At 44.0% G+C, this 19,857-nt stretch overlaps 1 protein-coding gene across 2 annotated transcripts in view; it reads right to left on the bottom strand.

The window, feature by feature from the left end:
* ACSS2 (acyl-CoA synthetase short chain family member 2) overlaps positions 1–11,100 on the bottom strand; it is a 56,386-nt gene extending 45,286 nt beyond the window's left edge. For both annotated transcript variants that reach the window (XM_053393896.1, XM_053393897.1), the window contains exons 1-2: positions 10,832–11,100; positions 6,354–6,549 (exon numbers count right to left, since the gene is read on the bottom strand). In XM_053393896.1, coding sequence (XP_053249871.1) covers positions 6,354–6,549; positions 10,832–10,964 — 329 coding nt within the window. In that variant the 5' untranslated portion in view covers positions 10,965–11,100. The remainder of the gene's footprint in view (positions 1–6,353; positions 6,550–10,831) is intronic.
* Between the last annotated feature and the right edge of the window lie 8,757 nt (positions 11,101–19,857).

Below are 19,857 nucleotides of genomic sequence, written 5' to 3'. Positions count from 1 at the left end.
CTGCAGATGCTGTAAAACCCTTTGCTGGTGCAGTGGTACCTCTGGTTATGAACTTAATTCGTTCCGGAGGTCCATTCTTAACCTGAGATACCACTTTAGCTAATGGGGCCTCCCGCTGCCACCGCACCGCTGGTGAGCGATTTCTGTTCCCATCCTGAGGTAAAGTTCTTAACCCAAGGTACTACTTCCGGGTTAGTGGAGTCTGTAACCCGAAGTGTTTGTAACCCAAGGTATTTGTAACCCGAGGTATCACTGCACTAATAAATGAATGGGAGTTGCAGAAGCACTTTGTTGCAATCTTGTGCAACTCCCATTCATTTCAAAATGGCTTAGCCAAACACATACACTGTGAATAAGCTCCCTGCGAATAAGGAAGGGATTCTCCCCAGGTGTGTTCTTGCAAATTGTGATCAGGCATAACCATTCATGTTAGCAGACTAACCGATGAGCTAGTGCATGAATATACAACTTCTCAATACCACAAAAGATCAACACCAACTGCTTGTTGTTACATCCATTCTCAATTACAGCACCCCACAGCAATACAATACTCAGTTAGCCATGTGGCCTTTTAAAGAAGTTCTTCAGTAGGAAAGTTCCTTCACAAACACCATGTACATGCTTCTAGAAATTGAATTGGACCTCCAATTTAATCAGTATATGAGACATCTATGCTCCCAAGATTATTACATTAGTCAGGCTGGCTTCTTACTCAATTTTAGTCTTGGCAGGTATCTTTGTGGATGAAATACAATTTATGTAATGAGATCTTGCAAGAACTAGAATTCCGAAGACAGCTAATTATGGAGAGAGAGAGAAAATATATCCCAAACACATACATTAAAAGTTGCAGGTTACATTTCTACTTCAGAACAGATGAAATGTCATCCCAGAGCAAAACAATGGTATTATCTGTCTTGTGTCCTGTTGACACATGCAAAAAAAAGGCCAAATCTTTAGAAGGCAGCTGTACTGCAGAAAACTATTTGAAAAGCAGTCCACGGCTGTTAGCAAAACTCTTTAGAAGATTTGGCAAAAGATGGGAGGGGCTAGGAAAAGGCGGAAAGAGTCAAATCAAGGTTTGCTAATACAGTATCTGTAATATCCTGTGGCAAGGAAGTAGAACACTGTTTGGTCTTGCAATTTGGGTGGCTGAGAAGGAAGCAGCAACAAGCCAGAAGGAAGGCAAATAGGCATTCACAGATAAGAAGTGTAACATCAGAAAATGTACCAAGTCTCCATCCACCACTCTTTGTGTATTATTGATACCACAATGATGACAGCACTAATCTAACACTACCAAAATTGTAAGACAGTGTAATAATGAAATGGAATCAGAAGGCAATAAAGTGTCCTATTTAGTTTCACCCATTCATAACTGGTTTCAAAGTTTGATGTTTTTCCTATGCACAGCTGTCACCTAAACAGACTGCCAACAGTAGTAGCAGGCAAAGTACACAACACTAATGTCAGGACACAAGTTGTACTAAATGTTACAGAAAAGCAGGGGAAATTTGCTAGATTTTTGGCAGTGGCCACACATTTAGGACATAATCTACTTTCCTCTCATGCACCCTAGCGTCAGAAAGTGGTGAGTTTAAGACACACGCATTGATCCAATGCTCTGATCTTACACAGCTGTTAGTTTCTATGGATCTTGAAGAACGGGACCTTGAAACTGCTTGTTTGTTTTCTTTAAAAATGCATCTATATTGCCTAGCAGGTGACAGTATTTTATAGTGGAGATCAACCAACAAACCTACACCTAAAAACATCCACATGCCAGACACCTCTATTGTTACACCTCGTATAGACATTGTACATCCGATGCTCATAATGCATATCAACTCAAGCTGGAGGGAAAGACTCACTGTAACCTCAGTTAAAGCTACTGTTAGAGTTCAAAGCACAAACTTAAAAGGGTAACTAACACAAGCAGAGCTAGAATGCCGCTTTGCTTATACTGTATAATAAATAAATGCCATACACATCAGGAAACAGCACTTTCTTTTCAGGCTGAACTGGGACTTAATATACATCAGCAAAACAAAACAAGGAATACTGAAATTCAATTTTACACACTGTTCAAAGGATCAGATCAATATCAGGTCTCAACTAATGACCATTATTTGGCATGGATTATTGAAATGAAACAAACAGACGATTCCATGTAAGCGTTTTGCTTTTTATTCAGCATGATTTATAGTTCATTTGACTAACAAAATAACTTGGCTCATGGTTTACACCTCATGCTTGCAACTAATGGTTACTCTGTAGAGAGCTAAACCACAAACCCAGGTTTAGACCACACACTGAGCCAAACTATGAGTTAGCATGGTGTAGCAAAAGACTGGGGAGGAGTGAAATGGCCACAAACTCCTCTCCAGGGGCATGTACACTCCTGTGCTTGCATCAAGCCATGGATTGGCTTGGTGTGGTGTGAAAAGCAGGCTAATATGAACTCTGGAAAATACTGAAGAAAACCCAAGCTCTAATCTCATCATGACAATAGGAGTGCTACAGCCCAAATTTCCAAGGCAACCTCAAAAATACATTGTGGAGTTTCCAGTTCGACAACATTTGCCCAACCTCACCTCTTGCACCATGTAACACTTGTGGGATAGCAGCTTGGGATGGGCAATTTTGTATGTATAAGTGGCAGGAAGTGTAAGGGTTAATCGGCTTCTCCCCTCCCCTCACTCTACTACTTATTAGTTTTTCATGCTTTCATTTTATTTAAAAAAAAAACAGGAATGCAAGGCTGTTCGCTGGTTTTTCACTTATCGTCTAGATTGAACCAAAGAACCATCTTCTCTGCAGTATCTTTCTGTGTTTGCAAGGCAAACAGCAACCCTTAAAAGGGAATCTGAAAAAGCGATAAGGTCTACATGTTGGTTTGGTGAACTGGAATGCACCAACCCCACGTACAAACACAGGAGTTGTGAACTTTCAAGTTTTGTGAAAGAATAGAATTTGCTCTCCCACAGAGCACCAGATTTACGCTACAACATAAATCCTTATCTTAGATGTCAGATTGCATCTCAAAAGCAGCCCTTTCTGGGATTTCCCTCCAGATAAAGGCATTTTATCTCCTTACATACCAGAGAAAGAGAACCTCAGTCTAATTTATAAGCCATAGTGGCAAATGTTACTCCTTGCTCATATGCAACCGGAGTAGTTTCATGCTTTGGAAACTCTTTTATCATCACCAAGGCTTCAAACTCATATCTTTTCAACTTTATGAGTTAGAATTAAAGGGAAACATTCTTTTTTTAAAAGAAAAAGAATAGAAATATGCTCTGTTATATGCATTCCTGCGCACTTGTAACACGTGGCCCATAAGGGTGTGTGGAGATAAAGGTCCAGAAAGAGCCAGTTCCCCATCCCTGATACAGGAGGACAGGAATTGCTGCCATTGTCTTTGTTGTAATGGTAGGCAAAAATCTGGGACACAAAAGTGCAGTCCCCAAACAGAAACCAACACAATGAGAAGTAGATTTACAAAACATAAAACTGGAGAGACAAAACTGAATATAGTAAACAAATCCCAGAGATGTGGTCACGTTAGTCTGTAGCAACAATTCCAGAGAGTGGTCTGAAGCTAAGCAGGTACAGGTCTGGTCACTGCCTGGATGGGAGACCTCCTGGGAACCACATGATGGAAATTCCATGATGAAAGAAAAGTGTGGTATAAGAAAATGAAAAAATACTAATTTATTATTATTTACAAAAAAGTGCTTTATGTATTGTGTTAAATAAAATGAATACATACTATAGCCCATGTTTTCATGGGACAAATGCCACTTAACATCTTGGGACAAATGCCACTTAACATCTTGATGGGATAGAAACCTAGTATATTGATTTAAGTCACAGGTGTTTAAATTGAATTTATTGATATGGGTTAATTCAGTACTGGAGTTTCACTCTGAAGTTTCTTTGCTCAAGAATGGGCATGGGTACCTTAAGGACTCTCCTTATAGCATGGCCATTAGCCAGACCACACAGCTCACTAGCCCTGCTTGAGAGCTTTTGCCTGGCCAAAATGTGTCCTTGAATTGTGTTGATGCCTGCCTGGATGGAGAGAGCCATATGCACCTGTGTGCATAGAAACTTCTGGCTTTTTCATGGATGGAATGCCGTCTACGTAAGAGCAGCATTTGTTGTTCCACCTGCTTTTTGCCTCTGGCCTGATCCTCACTGGCATCCAGCCTCTGGGATGTTCCCCATATGGAACACAGCCCCTTGAATGAAAAAGGTTACTATTTCATTCATTTCCTCTTGGAAGCAATAAGAAGTTCAAGAAAGATGCTTGATCTCTAACCAGACCAAACAATTAAAAAAAAAAACTGCTAGCAATAACTTCCCTTTACCTGCACCAAAGTCCAACAGTGCTTTGCTTCACAGGGCTGCTGCATAATTAATGATGGTGACTGCTTAATGAGGAGAAACCATCAGGGTAGCCTACAGGATTTCATGTTCCTTTCCCTTAATTCTTTGTTCTTATAGAATCATAGAATTCTAGTCATCTAGTCCAACCCCCAACAATGTAGAATCTTCTGTCCAATGTGTAGCTTGAACCCACGACTGTGAGATTAAGAGATTAAGAGTCTCATGCTCTACCGGCTGAGAGTGAATTCCTGTTTACTGGCCTAACATAACAGCCTGACCGTATATCAATATTGACAGTTACCAGGTAAGCATTAACCAGTATGCCTATTTCATTCATGATCTGAAACCATCTCCAAGCTGACTTCAGATCCTGGGTTAAATGGGACTCTTGGTTTGCTGCTGACAGAACAGTCAACTGCAATTAGGCCCAGGAGCCCAAATTTGAACTCTAGGGAGAGGGTGGGGAATAGAGAAGGGTGCAATCCTGCTGTCTGATCCAGATCTGTATGCTATTTATTACATTGCTCCTCCAAGAGCATCAAACAGTATGCATCTGTCTCACTTTTCACAGCATCTGCAATGGCCCACAGTGAGCAGAATGTCAAGAATATTAACACTGGCAGTAGATCGCAGTAAAATGCCTATCTAAGGAAGTTACACCATTAAGTTCAGGCACAAGTTCACAATGTAACACAGGGTGGTGCAGAATCTCTTACAAAAATGCAAAGGAAACTCCTCCTAGAGATTCACTAAGATGGCACAACAGAATCAGAAGGGACACCAGAGCAATTCTCTGCAGCCTACAACCAAGTAGAGCAACATACATGCAATATAAGCTCACGAATGAATGCCTGACAGTAACACTGGAACAGCTATGAAATCCAGATTCTGAAACTTCACCTGATTCCTTAACGAAATATGTATTTTTGCAGCCTGTTTATAGCCCTCTCCTTGATCCTAGGATAGTCAGAAAACAATGTGACCAAACCAAAGGCACAACACCTCTTGAACCATGAAGCATAATCAGAAGATAAAGACCTGCATCTAAAGCACTAATATTACAACAGCTGCAAGCCCAGTACACTTGCTTAGGAGTACCGTCCCAGGAAGATCAGTGTGGGTTTCTTCCTAGTAACATAGATAGGAAATGTGGGGTGAATTCTGACTTTTCCGTTGGCCTGTAAAGGGTGTAACAGCTAATTAAAGAAATAAGGAACTAGAACTGTCTCAGAAAGGAAATAAATTGCATTAGTGTCCCTTGGCACAGGAACAGACTGAGCACTATTACGCAAAGGGGAAAAAATGATATCACATTTATGAGTCTCCTTGAAAAATGCAAAAAGCGGAGTGGTATCATGAATGCTAATGAAGTTTGGTGTACTTCCTGGATGAGGGCATCTGTTATACAGCGAACACTTCCTGCATCAAATGCCACATCTCACCTTAGAATTTCTGCACTTCAATCAAGCATCTAAACTTCACAATGTCAGGCTCTGTTCATGGGTGGGAAAGAGCTAGCATTTTAAAAGCACCCTGGTATAACTCCCAAATGCAACAGTCAACTAGAGGGCATCAAGCTGGCAAAGGCTGTACCAAAGATATTTTTTTAAAACTAAACCTAAAATTTACCCTTTTAAAATTGTGTGCCTTGTAGACTTTTTTCCAGTCACGCTCACGCTAATGCAGGGATGTGGAAACTGTGGACTTCCAGATGTTAGGGGACTACAGCTCCCATAATGCTTGATCCCTGACCATGCTGGCTGGGGCTGATGGGAGTTGGAGTTCAAAAGGATCTGGAGGGTTTCAGGTTCACCAACACTGCTCTAATAACACAATTCTCATTCTCTTGTCATTTATGTCTCCTGTCTCTATACTCGGCTGCCAACACACAATGATACCACAGCAATGTTCTTAATTCTATGTTTACAAGAGGGTTTCCTTGATTGAAATAAGAATGTTACCAGTAAAAAGCTATTTTGTCCCCAAGTTTATTCTCGTAGACATTTCTGTCCAATAGATTGTAGCAAATGTTGGTTGTAGCCCCTTTCATCCATTCAATAAAGATTTTCCCTTTTGTGACATCAAAGTTGTACTGCAGAAATGGTCCAGTATGTTGGCTCCTCCAGTAAAATTCTTTGGCAATGTCTCCCCAAAATTCTGCAAGATAAAAAAGATAAATAAATAAAACACCACATTCAAACTTAAGACCATTCTATATAGTTGAAGGTACCAACACAAGCATGCATGTAGCCAAGAGTGGGCAAGGAGGGGCAGCTGCTCCCTAAATCAATAAAAATCAATAAAAATCAATAAAATACATAGAATCATAGAATCATAGAATCATAGAATCATAGAATCATAGAGTTGGAAGAGACCACAAGGGCCATCGAGTCCAACCCCCTGCCAAGCAGGAAACACCATCAGAGCACTCCTGACATATGGTTGTCAAGCCTCTGCTTAAAGACCTCCAAAGAAGGAGACTCCACCACACTCCTTGGCAGCAAATTCCACTGTCGAACAGCTCTTACTGTCAGGAAGTTCTTCCTAATGTTTAGCAAACTGAGATTCTTCCCCCTGCAACAAAAGGCCTGCCTGCTCCCCTAACAAAAATCCTGGCTACGCCCATGAACACAAGGCAGATGCTGAACTGGTTTTATTTAGGGGAAAGACTTAGGCTGAAATCCTACAATTACCTGGAAGTAAACCCCATAAACCCCACTGGAAATAAGTGGAACTTATTTCTGATTAATATGCATAGGATTGTGCTACTCTGTAAACTCTCTTGCAGAATTTAATAATGCCATCCTCAGCATCTGGGGTTCATTCACTTGCCCATCTTACAAAGTGATACAGGCCATCACCTGCCACCAATCCCCTTTCATATTCTGCATGACAAGCAGCACAGTCTCCATGCAAAACAAAAACAAAAAAACACACACACCCTGGCAGAAGAAATACAGGAAAGTCAGGAGAAGGTACATTTCACCCTCTCAGGACACTCTGCAAGAGACTAAAGCAAAGAAACTTCAAAAGAAAACTGCTAGTGAGACTGCTAGATTACAATATATCAAGAGATTCAATGCCATCACTTGAGGATTGAACCATGACGATGGATTTCTCACATACTACGCATGCTAATTGGCTGACAGATGTGGGTATCTGTTTATCAGTGACTGTTTCATGAATTGCCATTGTTAATTAATTATCAGATATTTTTCTGCATTTATGTTTTCTGTTATTTCACTTTACAATTCCTCCTCATCATCGTACACAAAAAAATCCCCCAGATATGCATTACCTGTAACTAAGGATAGCACTTTTAGCATCTGGAAAAATGGACTGTTGTCCATACAAAATTATGCCAGAATAAACTACCGGTAGTTAGTCTTTAAGGTGCCACAAGACTCTTGGTTTTAATGCAAAAGATGAACACAGCTACTTCTCCTCTGGAAATTGTTACTAGAAAACTCTATTAATCTATGTTGACACACACATGCTTTAGACAAGACTTCTTCTGTTTTCATGCAGAAATACTGTACTTGAAACATCCCCACACTCCAAAGGGCTAACCTAGTTAGTTTGTTACAAGAAAAACCTCCCAACCTTTGGGTGCCTTACTGGGTGTGGGAGAAACATGTTTTAGTTGACAAAAACTTATTTCATAAACAGTAAATGTGTTAGCCATTAAAGCTGATACAAGGCTGGAAATTTCAAATACAAAAAAATCAAGAGAGTTTGTGACCGAAAATAATGTCCAATATAATCCTGATTAAATAAAGTGTCTTTCACAGTCACTAGAAACACACCCCAACACTGTCTGTGTCAGCTTGAGAAATATACACAAAATTTACACAAGAGCAGCATTGATACATTAGATTGTATCTTGGCACAGTATACCACAACTTCTGTACTAATGACACAAAGGGCCACTGATACTTCCTCATGCTGAAGGTTAGAGAAATGTCACATATGGAAATCTGCCAAACACTACTTCTTTGAATATACCTGGGTGCTTGAGGCATAAACAGACAGACAGCACTTCAACCCAGTAAATTTTAGATCTATGGGGGTGTATCCAGGAATGCTTGTCCATACTATCTTGGAAGCTGCCTTATACAAAGTCAAACCATTGATCTGTCCAGAACAGTATTTCCTATACTGATTGGCAGTTGATCTCCAGGGTTTCAGTGGGATGTCTTTCCCAGTCAGGGACTGAATCTAGAACATACTGCATGCAAACCAGATGCTTTACCACTGAGCTAAGACACTTCCCATAGTCAGTCATCCCCTATTTGCCTTTTTAAAGTACACTGCTGTAACCATGCAGCAGAGCACATCTGAAGTTGTGACTTCTTTAACAAAAGCATAATTCTTGTATCTGCATAAAACAATGAAAAGATAGCAGCCATCTAGGTAGACCACTTCCAGCAAGAGCCTCCTAGAAATTATAATTACTCCAAACTGTACAAATATAAATTGCACCCATCATTTTTACTGCTCACCACTGGTTCACCTGTTCTCCACTAAATCAGCACTACAATACTGTATTTCATATTGCTATAAAACTTCAGTACTCCCTAAACACTGGCAAACTTTATACCCACAGAACTCAAAGGGATAGAAAGAATTTCTCTCTCTCTCCAGTGTTAGAAGTCTTGTAATAAGCATTCAAATAAGAGGCTTGGGATAATGAAGGTAATGTACGATTTATTATCTAAACTGGTGTCAGCTACACAACTAACCCAATCTGACCAGGCATTTTCACATGTATGCATCCTGTTGAACTAGTCCAAAAGCCCCAATAGGAAGCAAAAGTGCCATACTGGCTAGAACTGTCCCTAACAAGCATGCATTTATATCTATGAGAACACAAATGTGGTTCTGTGGTCTGATTCACCATTTCAACAATCCGTCACTTTGGTACTGCCAGATTGCCAAATGCTAAATGCAAAGGGCCACAGCTCAGTGGTAAGGCATACAATTCGCACGTGAAAGGTCTCAGGTTCAGTCCCTGGCATCTCCAGGTAGGGCTGAAAGAGTTCTGGAGAGCAGCTGCCAGTCAGTGTAGACAATAGTACTGCTGAAGTTATTGCTATACAACATTCTCCCCAGATGACATGGTGATACTAACATTTTCCCAAGGATTTTTCCTCTATAAATAAAACTCAAATGTTGTTTGCCTTGTCTGTCCAACTACTACCACAGTTCTGGAATCCAAAGGCAAACCAGTCCCTATGCAACACTAGGAGAGTGCCATATATCCCATGCAACCCTCTTGGAAGCCCCAGAACCATCACAATAAGATTCAGGTCAGGTCCTGTTGCTAGCTAACACAGCCCAGGAATTTGCACAATATGGACACAGGCCTCACAAATCAATCAGTCAATCTCTCTCTCTGTCACACACACACACACACACACAGAGAGAGAGAGAGAGAGAGAGCGCAGAATTGCAAGAATATTACCACCTTCTTCCACTACTCACAGAGGGCTTAACATGTGTAACATCTAGCCAATGATCATATTTGGGGGGAAATTAGCCCAGGTGTTGTGCATTTAGCACATATCCCTGACTGAATTATCAAGCAATGTTAGCTCAGAGCCATGCATTTCCACAAGGGAAAAGTCTGCTGAGCTTGGCATGCTTGCAAAAGCGGTAGCAAAGCTCTAGGAATTTACAAGGAAAACTCATGTACACAGTTGGGCATCACCCAAACTGCTAACACAGTACTGTCTTCCAAGTAACACGGTCGCTTTCTTACAACACAGGACCCCTGGCCTCCCAAGTATTGAGCTGAGACGCATCCCTTGCTTCAGTCTCCAACAGAAGTTCAACAGCAGAGGAGGACTCTGCCTTGTATCTTGGCGGAAACTCTAACTAGCACGACGCTAATGCTTGCGAGCGTTAGCATGCAACAGCCTTGACTTGAGGCTGGGGTGCCCACGAAGGCTGCCCCACCGCGTGCATATTCGCGGGGGGGGGGGACGGACCACCCGGGCAAAGTAAGACGAGCAGGGAGATGCGTCGGTTGCCGCCACACCTGTTACCACCCGAAGGCTCCCGAATGGAGCACAGCAACCTGAGCAGCCCGTCCAGAAGGTACCACCCACCGGGGCAAGCAAGGGCACAAGGCCCCGAGGGACTCCTCTAAAAGCTGCGGGCCGAGCAGCGGCGCATATCAACAAGGAGCTGGCGCCGAGTCGGAAAGGGCGTGGAGGAGAGAGAGCCATGCAAGCCCACGAGGAAGGCGAAGATGGACCCGGACCAAGTCGCCCTTGGGAAACTTCGCACACGGCGGCCGCCGCTCTCCCCCTGCCAAGCCGCCGCCTCCTCCTCCCCGCCCTTGGCACGGCGGCCGGCGAGCGGCACGGGCCTGGAGGCTGGCTTCGAAGCTTGCCCGGGAACCTCGCGCCGCGCCGGGGCCTGGCCCCTCGCTCACCCTGCGGCTCCTCCACCGAGCGGCTGTAAAGCTCCCGGTACTTTTCCAAGGAAGGCACATGCGCCTCCCGAGCCAGGTCCGGGGGCGCCCGGTACACCCCGGCGGCGGCGCACTTCTCGTCGGGCAACACCATCTCGTCGGGCTCCAGCCGAGAGAGACAGCGAGACGGGGCTGAAGCGGCGGGCGGCCAGCGAGTGAGCAGGCGGCGGGCGCCTCGACTAGGAAACACCGCTGTGGCACCGCCTCCTCCAGCCTCAGGAGGAGGAGGAGGAGGAGCCGGGGAGGCGCCGGCGGGAAAGGGAGGGAGTCGCGCCAAGCTCCGCCCAGGCCTGGAGCTGCCGCCGCCGCTGCTGCTGGGAGGTCCGCCTTGGGCGCAGGCCGCAGCTACCGCCTGCTCCTTTGCCTCAAACAGAGGTGAGGCAAAGCTGGGTTCCAACCTGCACCCAGTTCACTGCCCGACCTTGAGCCAAGTATTCCAGTTATGGCCTAGCCTAGTTTTAAGGATGAAATGAGAGGAAGTAGAACCACGAGGCAGTGTCTACAGGTAGGTCCTGGTGGAACTTAGAATTTGGGCAGGATTGGGCTGAACGTTCTCTTCTGTAGGTCCTTAAAAGTGTGCTCGACCATAAAGAGAACAACTTTGAAACATGAGATACTCCTTCTGCCCTCCAAAGCATCTTCAAATGCCCAAAGACCAAATTAGAGGTAGCTTTGGGAGTTCTGTGGATAGGATCTTATTTCAAAAAGTAGTAGTTTCAAAGGGAGCAAGTCTAATTGTCAGGAGTTAGGGGAGCAGGTTAAGGTAAAGGTAAAGGTACCCCTGCCCGTACAGGCCAGTCTTGACAGACTGTAGGGTTGTGCGCCCATCTCACTCAAGAGGCCGGGGGCCAGCGCTGTCCGGAGACACTTCCGGGTCACGTGGCCAGCGTGACATCGCTGCTCTGGCGAGCCAGAGCCGCACACGGAAACGCCGTTTACCTTCCCGCCGGTAAGCGGTCCCTATTTATCTACTTGCACCTGGGGGTGCTTTCGAACTGCTAGGTTGGCAGGCGCTGGGACCAAGCAACGGGAGCGCACCCCGCCGCGGGGATTCGAACCGCCGACCTTTCGATCGGCAAGCCCTAGGCACTGAGGCTTTTACCCACAGCGCCACCCACTATTACAGGGGAGCAGGTTACCCCTTCCTATATGCTATTTTTCTAATTGACCCCTCCTCACAAGCTGCAACATACAGCTGCCACCCCCATGCACAAAACCGCCTTTGATACAATGATAACAAGAAATCTTGTGGCACCTTCAAAGCTTTCAAACTTTAGGCTGCAGCCCTGTATATATTTACCTAAAAGTAAATTTCGCTGAATTGAAAGGGGCTATCATCTGAGTAATTATGTACAGGACAACATTGTTTTAGCATAAGATTTAATGAACTGGAGTCTATTTAATCAGATCTATGAAGTGAAGTCTTCAGTTGGCAGGTATATATGCATATGGGTGCAAAGAAAAATATGTAGTTTTAAAGATATCACAAGATTGCCAAACTATAGCTTAGCACAAACATGCAAGTATGAGGGTTTCTGGAGAGGAGATGGCCACTGGGCTCCTCCCCTGGTCCTGCTACTTATGCGCTACCGCAAGCTAAGCATGGTTTGCCTTAGCACGTGACGTTGTCCAAATCCAGGTTTATGGTTGGTCTCCTCCAGCAAGGAGGATGGCACATTAAGCCAAACTATGACTTGGCTAACAGCAGCACAGCAGCAGCCAGACCAGAGAAGGAGCAGAGTAGACAGGATCTCTTCCTCTCCAAGAGCCTTCAGGTTCATGCATTTGTGCTAAGCCGTAGTTTAGCACTGCCAGGACTCTTAGCATAGAGTAGCTGGAGGATAGGTGCTCAGAGGCCAGAGAAAGAACTGTGCATGGAGGGGGTCTACCATTTGCCGTTCTTTAGGCTTCCTGAGAAATTATCCTAATCCTAATGTACTGTGGCCTGGAACTGTGTGTGTGTGTATGTGGACAGCAGCAGACACAGACTAAGGAAGTTCCATCAACCTTGGTGCCTTAACCCGAGGTACCACTGTAATAGTTTTATTGTGCATTTCTGTAACATTTGTTGTTTTAGTTTTCTGTACACCCCACTTAAGTAAAATTTTGTGTATTAATCAGTCTACAAACAGTCAAAGTATATAAAGTGCTGCTGAGCCTCTCCTGCTGTTTCTGCCGTGAGAACATTGCTAAATCATGAAAGAACACAGCAAATAACCCTTTCAACATTGAATTTACTGCTTAGCCAACAGAGAGACATTTAAGGTTCAGAGCACAAAACTAATGTAAAGAAATGGATTAAAAATAAATAAATGTAGCCTCACATTTAAAATGAAAAACACAACAGCCTTACCATCAGGCAGAGTTCACTGATGAGACAAGCGCCTTGGGCAGCAGCAGCCCCCAGCCATTCCTTTCAGTAGGAAGATAGAGCTGTGTTTGGGGAGTACTGCACTCCCTAAACTAGCCTTCAGGTGTCTTGGAGGGTGCTGTCCTGTTGCCAGTGTTGGATGGAGCTGGGATGGAGAGAAGCATCATAGGGCTTTTGGCAATAAGGAAAGTGACAGAAATATGTAGTGTGGGATAACACTTGCTTTGACACAAGTCTAGCCTCCCCACAAACAAATTGGAGTGAATGCTCACTAAATGGCCAACACCATCTAAACTCCCTCCAAACAAATCAGAAAGAATGCTCAATGAACAGGTTGTCTGGCAGCACCTTCTGTTCAACATTTCAATGAGGCTTGACCCAGGAATTCACATTTGGCACACTGTGCCTGAGAAAAGTTCATTCTCTCCAGAACTATGACTCAGCAATGGCGTGATTCACATACGGGATGCAATTCAAAATCATACCACCTTTCTTTCACAATGGAGAGCCTGGCACCAGCTTCCTAGCAGCAAACGCCAGGTTAATGCTGGACAGTAGCAACCTAGAAGTTAGCAAAGTTCATTGACATCTTCTTAGCAGCACTTCATAGCAGAGTGCTATACTAGGAGGTCTTTAACTGTGATCCACAGACCACCAGTGGTCTGTGAGTGTTATTCAGCTGGTCTACAGTGTGTCTGTGTATTTGTGGTTGAAGACTGGAGATGGTGCATCCATTGCATTAAAATATTCATGTTGATTTTGAATTGTATTTGACTTGCTTCTTATATTTCTTATCTTGTATTGCAATTTGAATTCCATGGAACACAATGAAATACAATAAAAGAACTCCTAGACCACCGCCTTGCCGACGTGGGGATCCAGGGCACAGTCCTCCAATGGCTGCGCTCGTTTCTCTCTGGTCGGGGACAGAGGGTGGCGCTTGGGGGGGAATTGTCATCGCGCCACTCCTTGGTGTGTGGAGTGCCTCAGGGTGCGATTCTCTCCCCGATGCTTTTTAACATCTTTATGCGCCCCCTCGCCCAGCTTGTTCGGAGTTTTGGGCTGGGTTGCCATCAGTATGCCGATGACACCCAACTCTATCTGTTGATGGATGGCCATCCTGACTCGGCCCCAGACACACTGACCAGATGCCTGGAGGCTGTGGCTGGATGGTTACGTGGGAGCCGGTTGAAGTTAAATCCTTCGAAGACAGAGGTCCTCTGGCTGGGACGGGACGATATGGGATTGAGGGGGCAACTCCCATCTCTTGCGGGGGTGCAGTTAGTGCCAGCACCGTCCGTTAAGAGTTTGGGTGTAATCTTCGATACCTCCCTCTCTATGGAGGCGCAGATTACAGCTATAACAAAGGCGGCATTTTTTCATCTCCGCCAAGCTAAGCAGTTGGCCCCTTATCTCTCTCGCCCTGACCTAGCCACTGTGATCCATGCGACGGTCACCTCCAGACTGGATTATTGTAACTCGCTCTACGTGGGGCTGCCCTTGAGACTGACCCAGAAACTCCAGCGGGTGCAGAATGCCGCGGCGAGACTCCTTATGGGGTCTTCGCTGCGAGACCACATTCATCCGGTGCTATATCAGCTGCACTGGCTCCCGGTGGAGTACAGGATCAGGTTTAAGGTGCTGGTTTTAACCTTTAAAGCCCTATACGGCCTAGGACCCTCGTACCTACGGGACCGCCTCTCCTGGTATGCCCCACAAAGAAACCTACGGTCTGCAAATAAAAACATCCTGAAGGTCCCAGGCCTCAGAGAGGTTAGGCTGGCCTCAACTAGAGCCAGGGCCTTCTCGGCTGCGGCTCCAATCTGGTGGAACGCTCTGTCAGAAGAGACTAGGGCCCTGCGGGACTTGACATCTTTCCGCAGGGCCTGCAAGACAGAGTTGTTCCACCAGGCCTTTGGTCAGGGCGCAGCCTGACTCCCTCCTCTGGCAACCTGCACAGAGCTTTGTTTAATGGTTGCCATTAACTTGATTTTAATTAATTTTTATAATGAAATATTTTTAGAATGTTGGTTTATTTGATTGTTTGATTATTTGATTGTTGTTAGCCGCCCTGAGCCCGGCTTCGGCTGGGGAGGGCGGGATATAAATAAAATTTATTATTATTATTATTATTATTATTATTATTATTATTATTATTATCCAGCACAGAACATAGCAATTGCTATGGAAAGGCAGAACAATAGTTAAGGGGTCCGCCAAGTCCCTCAGTAAATTTCAAGTCGTCTGTGGTGGCAACAGTGGGGAGTTTGAGGAACACGGACCTGTACTTTGGCATGGTGTGATCCCCTCCTTGTCTTCTTGAACTACAAGAGCTGCCAGCTGCCAGTCTCCAACTTTCGGTTTCCAGAGGAATTGTCTGTTCATCTTTCGAAGTGATATATGTCACCTGTGCCCTTCTGCTTTCTGCACAGACAAGCAGGTCAAGGATTGGGCACCTGTGGTGAACAGAAAAAACCAAGCCACTGACTGAGCCCACCAGGATCTTTGCACATTCCCCTCCAAGTTCTGTCCTGAAGCCAGCTCACATCTGGATATGGGAAAGGGCTCCTTCTCTACCCACTCTAATGTGACAAAGAAACAAGCCATATGGCAATGCCAAAGACTTTATTGCATCTGGAACAGATGAGATCATAAAAAAGCAAAGGCATGGGTAGGATTGCCAAGTCGTCTCTTGGACATTGATTTGACAGGCAGCAGAAGAGTAGTTGCCGTGTCCCTCAAGTCACCAGGAGCAGGTTAGGAACCCTTTTCACAGTATAGCTGTCTGACATGGAGCATACAAGGGTGCAGAGCTTGCCTGGAGCAAGCAGGTCAACAGCAGCAGCAGGGTGCTTAGGGCAAATGCACACCATACATTTAAAGCACATCCAAGCACATGACTTCCCCCAAAGGATCCTGGGAACTGTAGTCTGTTGAAGGTGTCAGGAATCATAGCTCTTTGGAGGAACTATAGTTCCCAGTATTCTTTGGAGCAAGTCATGTGCTTTAAATATGCATTGCATGTGCTTTAAATGTATGGTGTGGAACTGCCCATTGTCACCGTTGCTGGTCAGAGTTTCTTGGGGAGAGGGATTGATAGTTAAACCACTCTGAACTGTAGCTCTGTGAGAGAAATAAGGGTCTCCTGACAGCTCTCTGCACCATTAATAAACTACAATTACCAGGATTATTTGTAGGAAGCCTCCTTGACTGTTTACAATGGCATGATACTCCTGAATGTGTAGTGCAGACGGGGCCCTGCTTGAGGTGCTGAGTGACATCACATTCTAAGCTCTGCTGTCATAGAAGGAAGTGGGCACAGTTAAAAAATAAAATAAAATCCACTCCCACTGACTTCCATGGGAAGGAAATTACATACACCAGCTCTTTACGTGTTGCAAAGTTGTGCAGTCAGTGTGAATGTGTTGTTGCAATGGAGGATGTGACATAACTACATTATGCCCATGACGCACTCATATCCCCACCCGGGTTATGCTTGCTCTGTTGCTGTTACTTCACCAGTAGAATATGCCAACAAGAGGGCTTTTTGTTGTTGCTGCTGGAATACCACAAGAGTTCCATTGGCATATTATTATTATTTATTAGTAGAAGTAATAGTAGTACCCTTCCCATCTGACTGGATTGCCCCAGCCATTCTGGGCGGCTTCTAGCATATATAAAAACATAGTAAAGCATTAAACCTTAAAAAGCTTTCCTATACAGGGCTGCCTTCTGCCAGCAGTGTCATTCTACTGGCATAGCTCTGTCTCTACCAGCAGAGTAGCACTTATGCTACTTCCCTAAGGCAGGTCAGCCCACATTAACTGTAGCATAACATTGTGCCTTTACACCATAAACCTAAAACCATTATGTGGTAGTACATTCCACTTAAATAAATGGGTCCTCTTCCAAAGTAAATATATTTAGGCTCAGAGTGCCATTCTCTTTTTAGCAGATGAGAAGCTTTTGCCTGGAGATAACCTTACTATGTTCAGCCAAACACCTTGGCTAAAATAAGCCTTGCTTAATATCATACTACATTTTGTAATAAGCTGGCCGCAAATTATTAACAGGGAAATAACTTGTCCTGGGATTACACTTACATGTTTTTTTCTTGTTTGTTTAATATTTTTCTTCCAGGAGTTAAGACAATTTAATCTAGAAAAGAGATTTCTGTCTGGTCTGATGTTTTTAGCTCTTTTTTTCTTGTTGCTGCTTGTGGCTGTTCACTGTTTATTACAGCTGTAAGCTACAATAGCATGGATCATGAATTGTCTTCATAATTTTTTGCATATCATTTGTGAGAATTGCAGAATATACAAGTCACTGGGTCACCCCTTCCTGTTAACTCCTTCCTTTGCCTGTCAATTGTGATGCTGCAGATTCCCAAAGCACCAATCCTGATTAATTCACTGTGCACTTTACAAATCAACATATGCCAAAAGAGAGAGGACCCTGCCATGATTGATTTTTTTTTTTAGGCAGGGTAGTTGCACCATCTACTCTCCATCATCTGCCAGGAACTGGGCACAACTAGAAATACCCCAGCAAGTCACTGACTCGCTGACTGACCTGCTAATCACTCTCTGTATTTGAAACAGGGAGAGTAACCCCATTGTTTTCCTTCAGCTCCTCCTGTGTGTTTAGCAAATCCAATGACCACATACACTCCTATCCTAAGACAAAGACAGTTGCTGCAGCTCTCAACGTCTTCCTAGCAGGCCACCAGGATGGGCAAAGTCAGATTCCCTGATAAACTTTGATATATCAACACACTGTAGATCATCTGCCACCTGCTGGAGCAATTAGATCTCAGCATGTAATGGTAGAGGATTTGCATAATCATCTACTGAATTTCTTACCCTTCATCATAAGGTCCAAGGGCAGGTTTCAACAGATACAAGTATTAAAATTAGTTAGAAGAATGATCAGAAGAATAAGGTAAGTCCCAAAATATGTTTATTTCAGGTGCCAAAGGTCAGGGCGAAAAGGTATGTCCTCTACATGTGGCAGAAGCTGTACCATGTTGATGCTAGACACATGTCTGTAGGGAGGGAATTCCACAATATAGGGGCTGCCACAGAGAAAGTCCTCTCTTTGGACACTATTCCCCACACTTCAGAGGGTGAAGGAACTCTCAAGAAAACTCATTGTGCTAATCTTAACACCCGAGAGTGTTTGGAGAAACAGAGGAGGTCTTCCAAGCTCAAGCAGTGTGCTGTTATGATTTACATTCATTACTCTCTTTCTTCATAAAAGTGACCTAAAACAACTTACAAGCACAACAACAATTTAAAAATGCTCCCTTACTTTGATCCTGTATATTCAAGTTCCTTTCTAACTGTGTGGTGTGTAAGCACATGCCAAGAATAAATTTTGGTAGTGGATACTGAGAGTATGAGATAGGGAAATTTCCATCACAAACATTTCAGCCAGACTCTCCCACTCATCACCACCTCAGCCCAAATTAGCTGCATGTTCGCTCAACATTCAAGCAGCAGCCCTACACGATTTGTCAGTCTAGGTGCAGATTCAGCCAAGTCAACTTGACATAGGATCTGTACACAGTGCTATACCTTTAAAGCACATTTGAAGCTCATTCTTTACCTCAAAGAATTCTGGGCACTGTAGTTCACCTCTTACAATTGCCAGCAACCCTTTAACAAACTACAGTGCCCAGAATTCTTTGAAGTAAAGAATGAGCTTCAAATGTGCTTTGAAAGGTGTGCGTACACAGCCCTAGTCATGGGTTCTCCTCATAACCTTGCTCACACATTCACTGAGTGTGGGGAGGCACTATATTGACAGTGCCCTAAGTGATATGGTCTGTAACCATGGCAATGTGTATTCCACAGCTCACAGATCTGGCATGCAGATTTGACTTCCTGAAAATTGTACGTGCATTTATTTCTGCAGTCTGCTGTCAGAGGAATTGTTTATCATACATTTTCTGTATGGGTAGCAGTTTTTCCCCCCTAAAGACATTGTTTTGGAGTTAGACATTGTTGCAGAAGCCTAAAATGACTTCTGAACGCAGAAATTTATGTAGCAAGCACATTTGGGTTTCTTTGGTACAACATGAGCATTTATTAAGAGCAAATAGTGTTCGTGATGAGGGCGTTTAAATGCTGAAGGAGTTCTTATCAGATTTGTCCACCCTTTTTATATTCCTAACTCTCATACAGACTCTTTGCAAGAGTTTTGGAATGTTTCTGTGTTTTGAAAGCCAAGCTTTATTGGTCTATGAGGACTAGAAAGAAATGTACTTGGAGTTTCTTAGAAGAAAGTTCGCAAGGAATGAGCAAAATTACATAATAACTACTGAAGTTAGCAACACTTCGTAAGACTGTTGCATGAAAATATTTCCTATGCTTCAGTGATATTACAGTGAAGTAGACTTGTCTAGCAGGCAGCGCTACCCAGTCCCTGGAGGCATTTTGAAATTGACTGTAAAGTATGCAATGCATCACGTAGGAGCAGAAGGAAGCAAAGTTGTGTGACAAAGGACTGGGCTTTAGTCAAAATAAGGCAAAGTGGTGTAACAAGGGAACTGTCAGGGACTAGACAGAGGAGGAGTGGTGGAGATCGCCTCCCCATCCTGAACCTTCCAGAGAAG

Source organism: Podarcis raffonei, chromosome 6 (genome assembly GCF_027172205.1).
Source record: "Podarcis raffonei isolate rPodRaf1 chromosome 6, rPodRaf1.pri, whole genome shotgun sequence".
NCBI lineage: Eukaryota > Metazoa > Chordata > Lepidosauria > Squamata > Lacertidae > Podarcis > Podarcis raffonei.
Note: the sequence above shows the minus strand (reverse complement) of the source record. Positions and strands in the feature narration are given on the sequence as shown.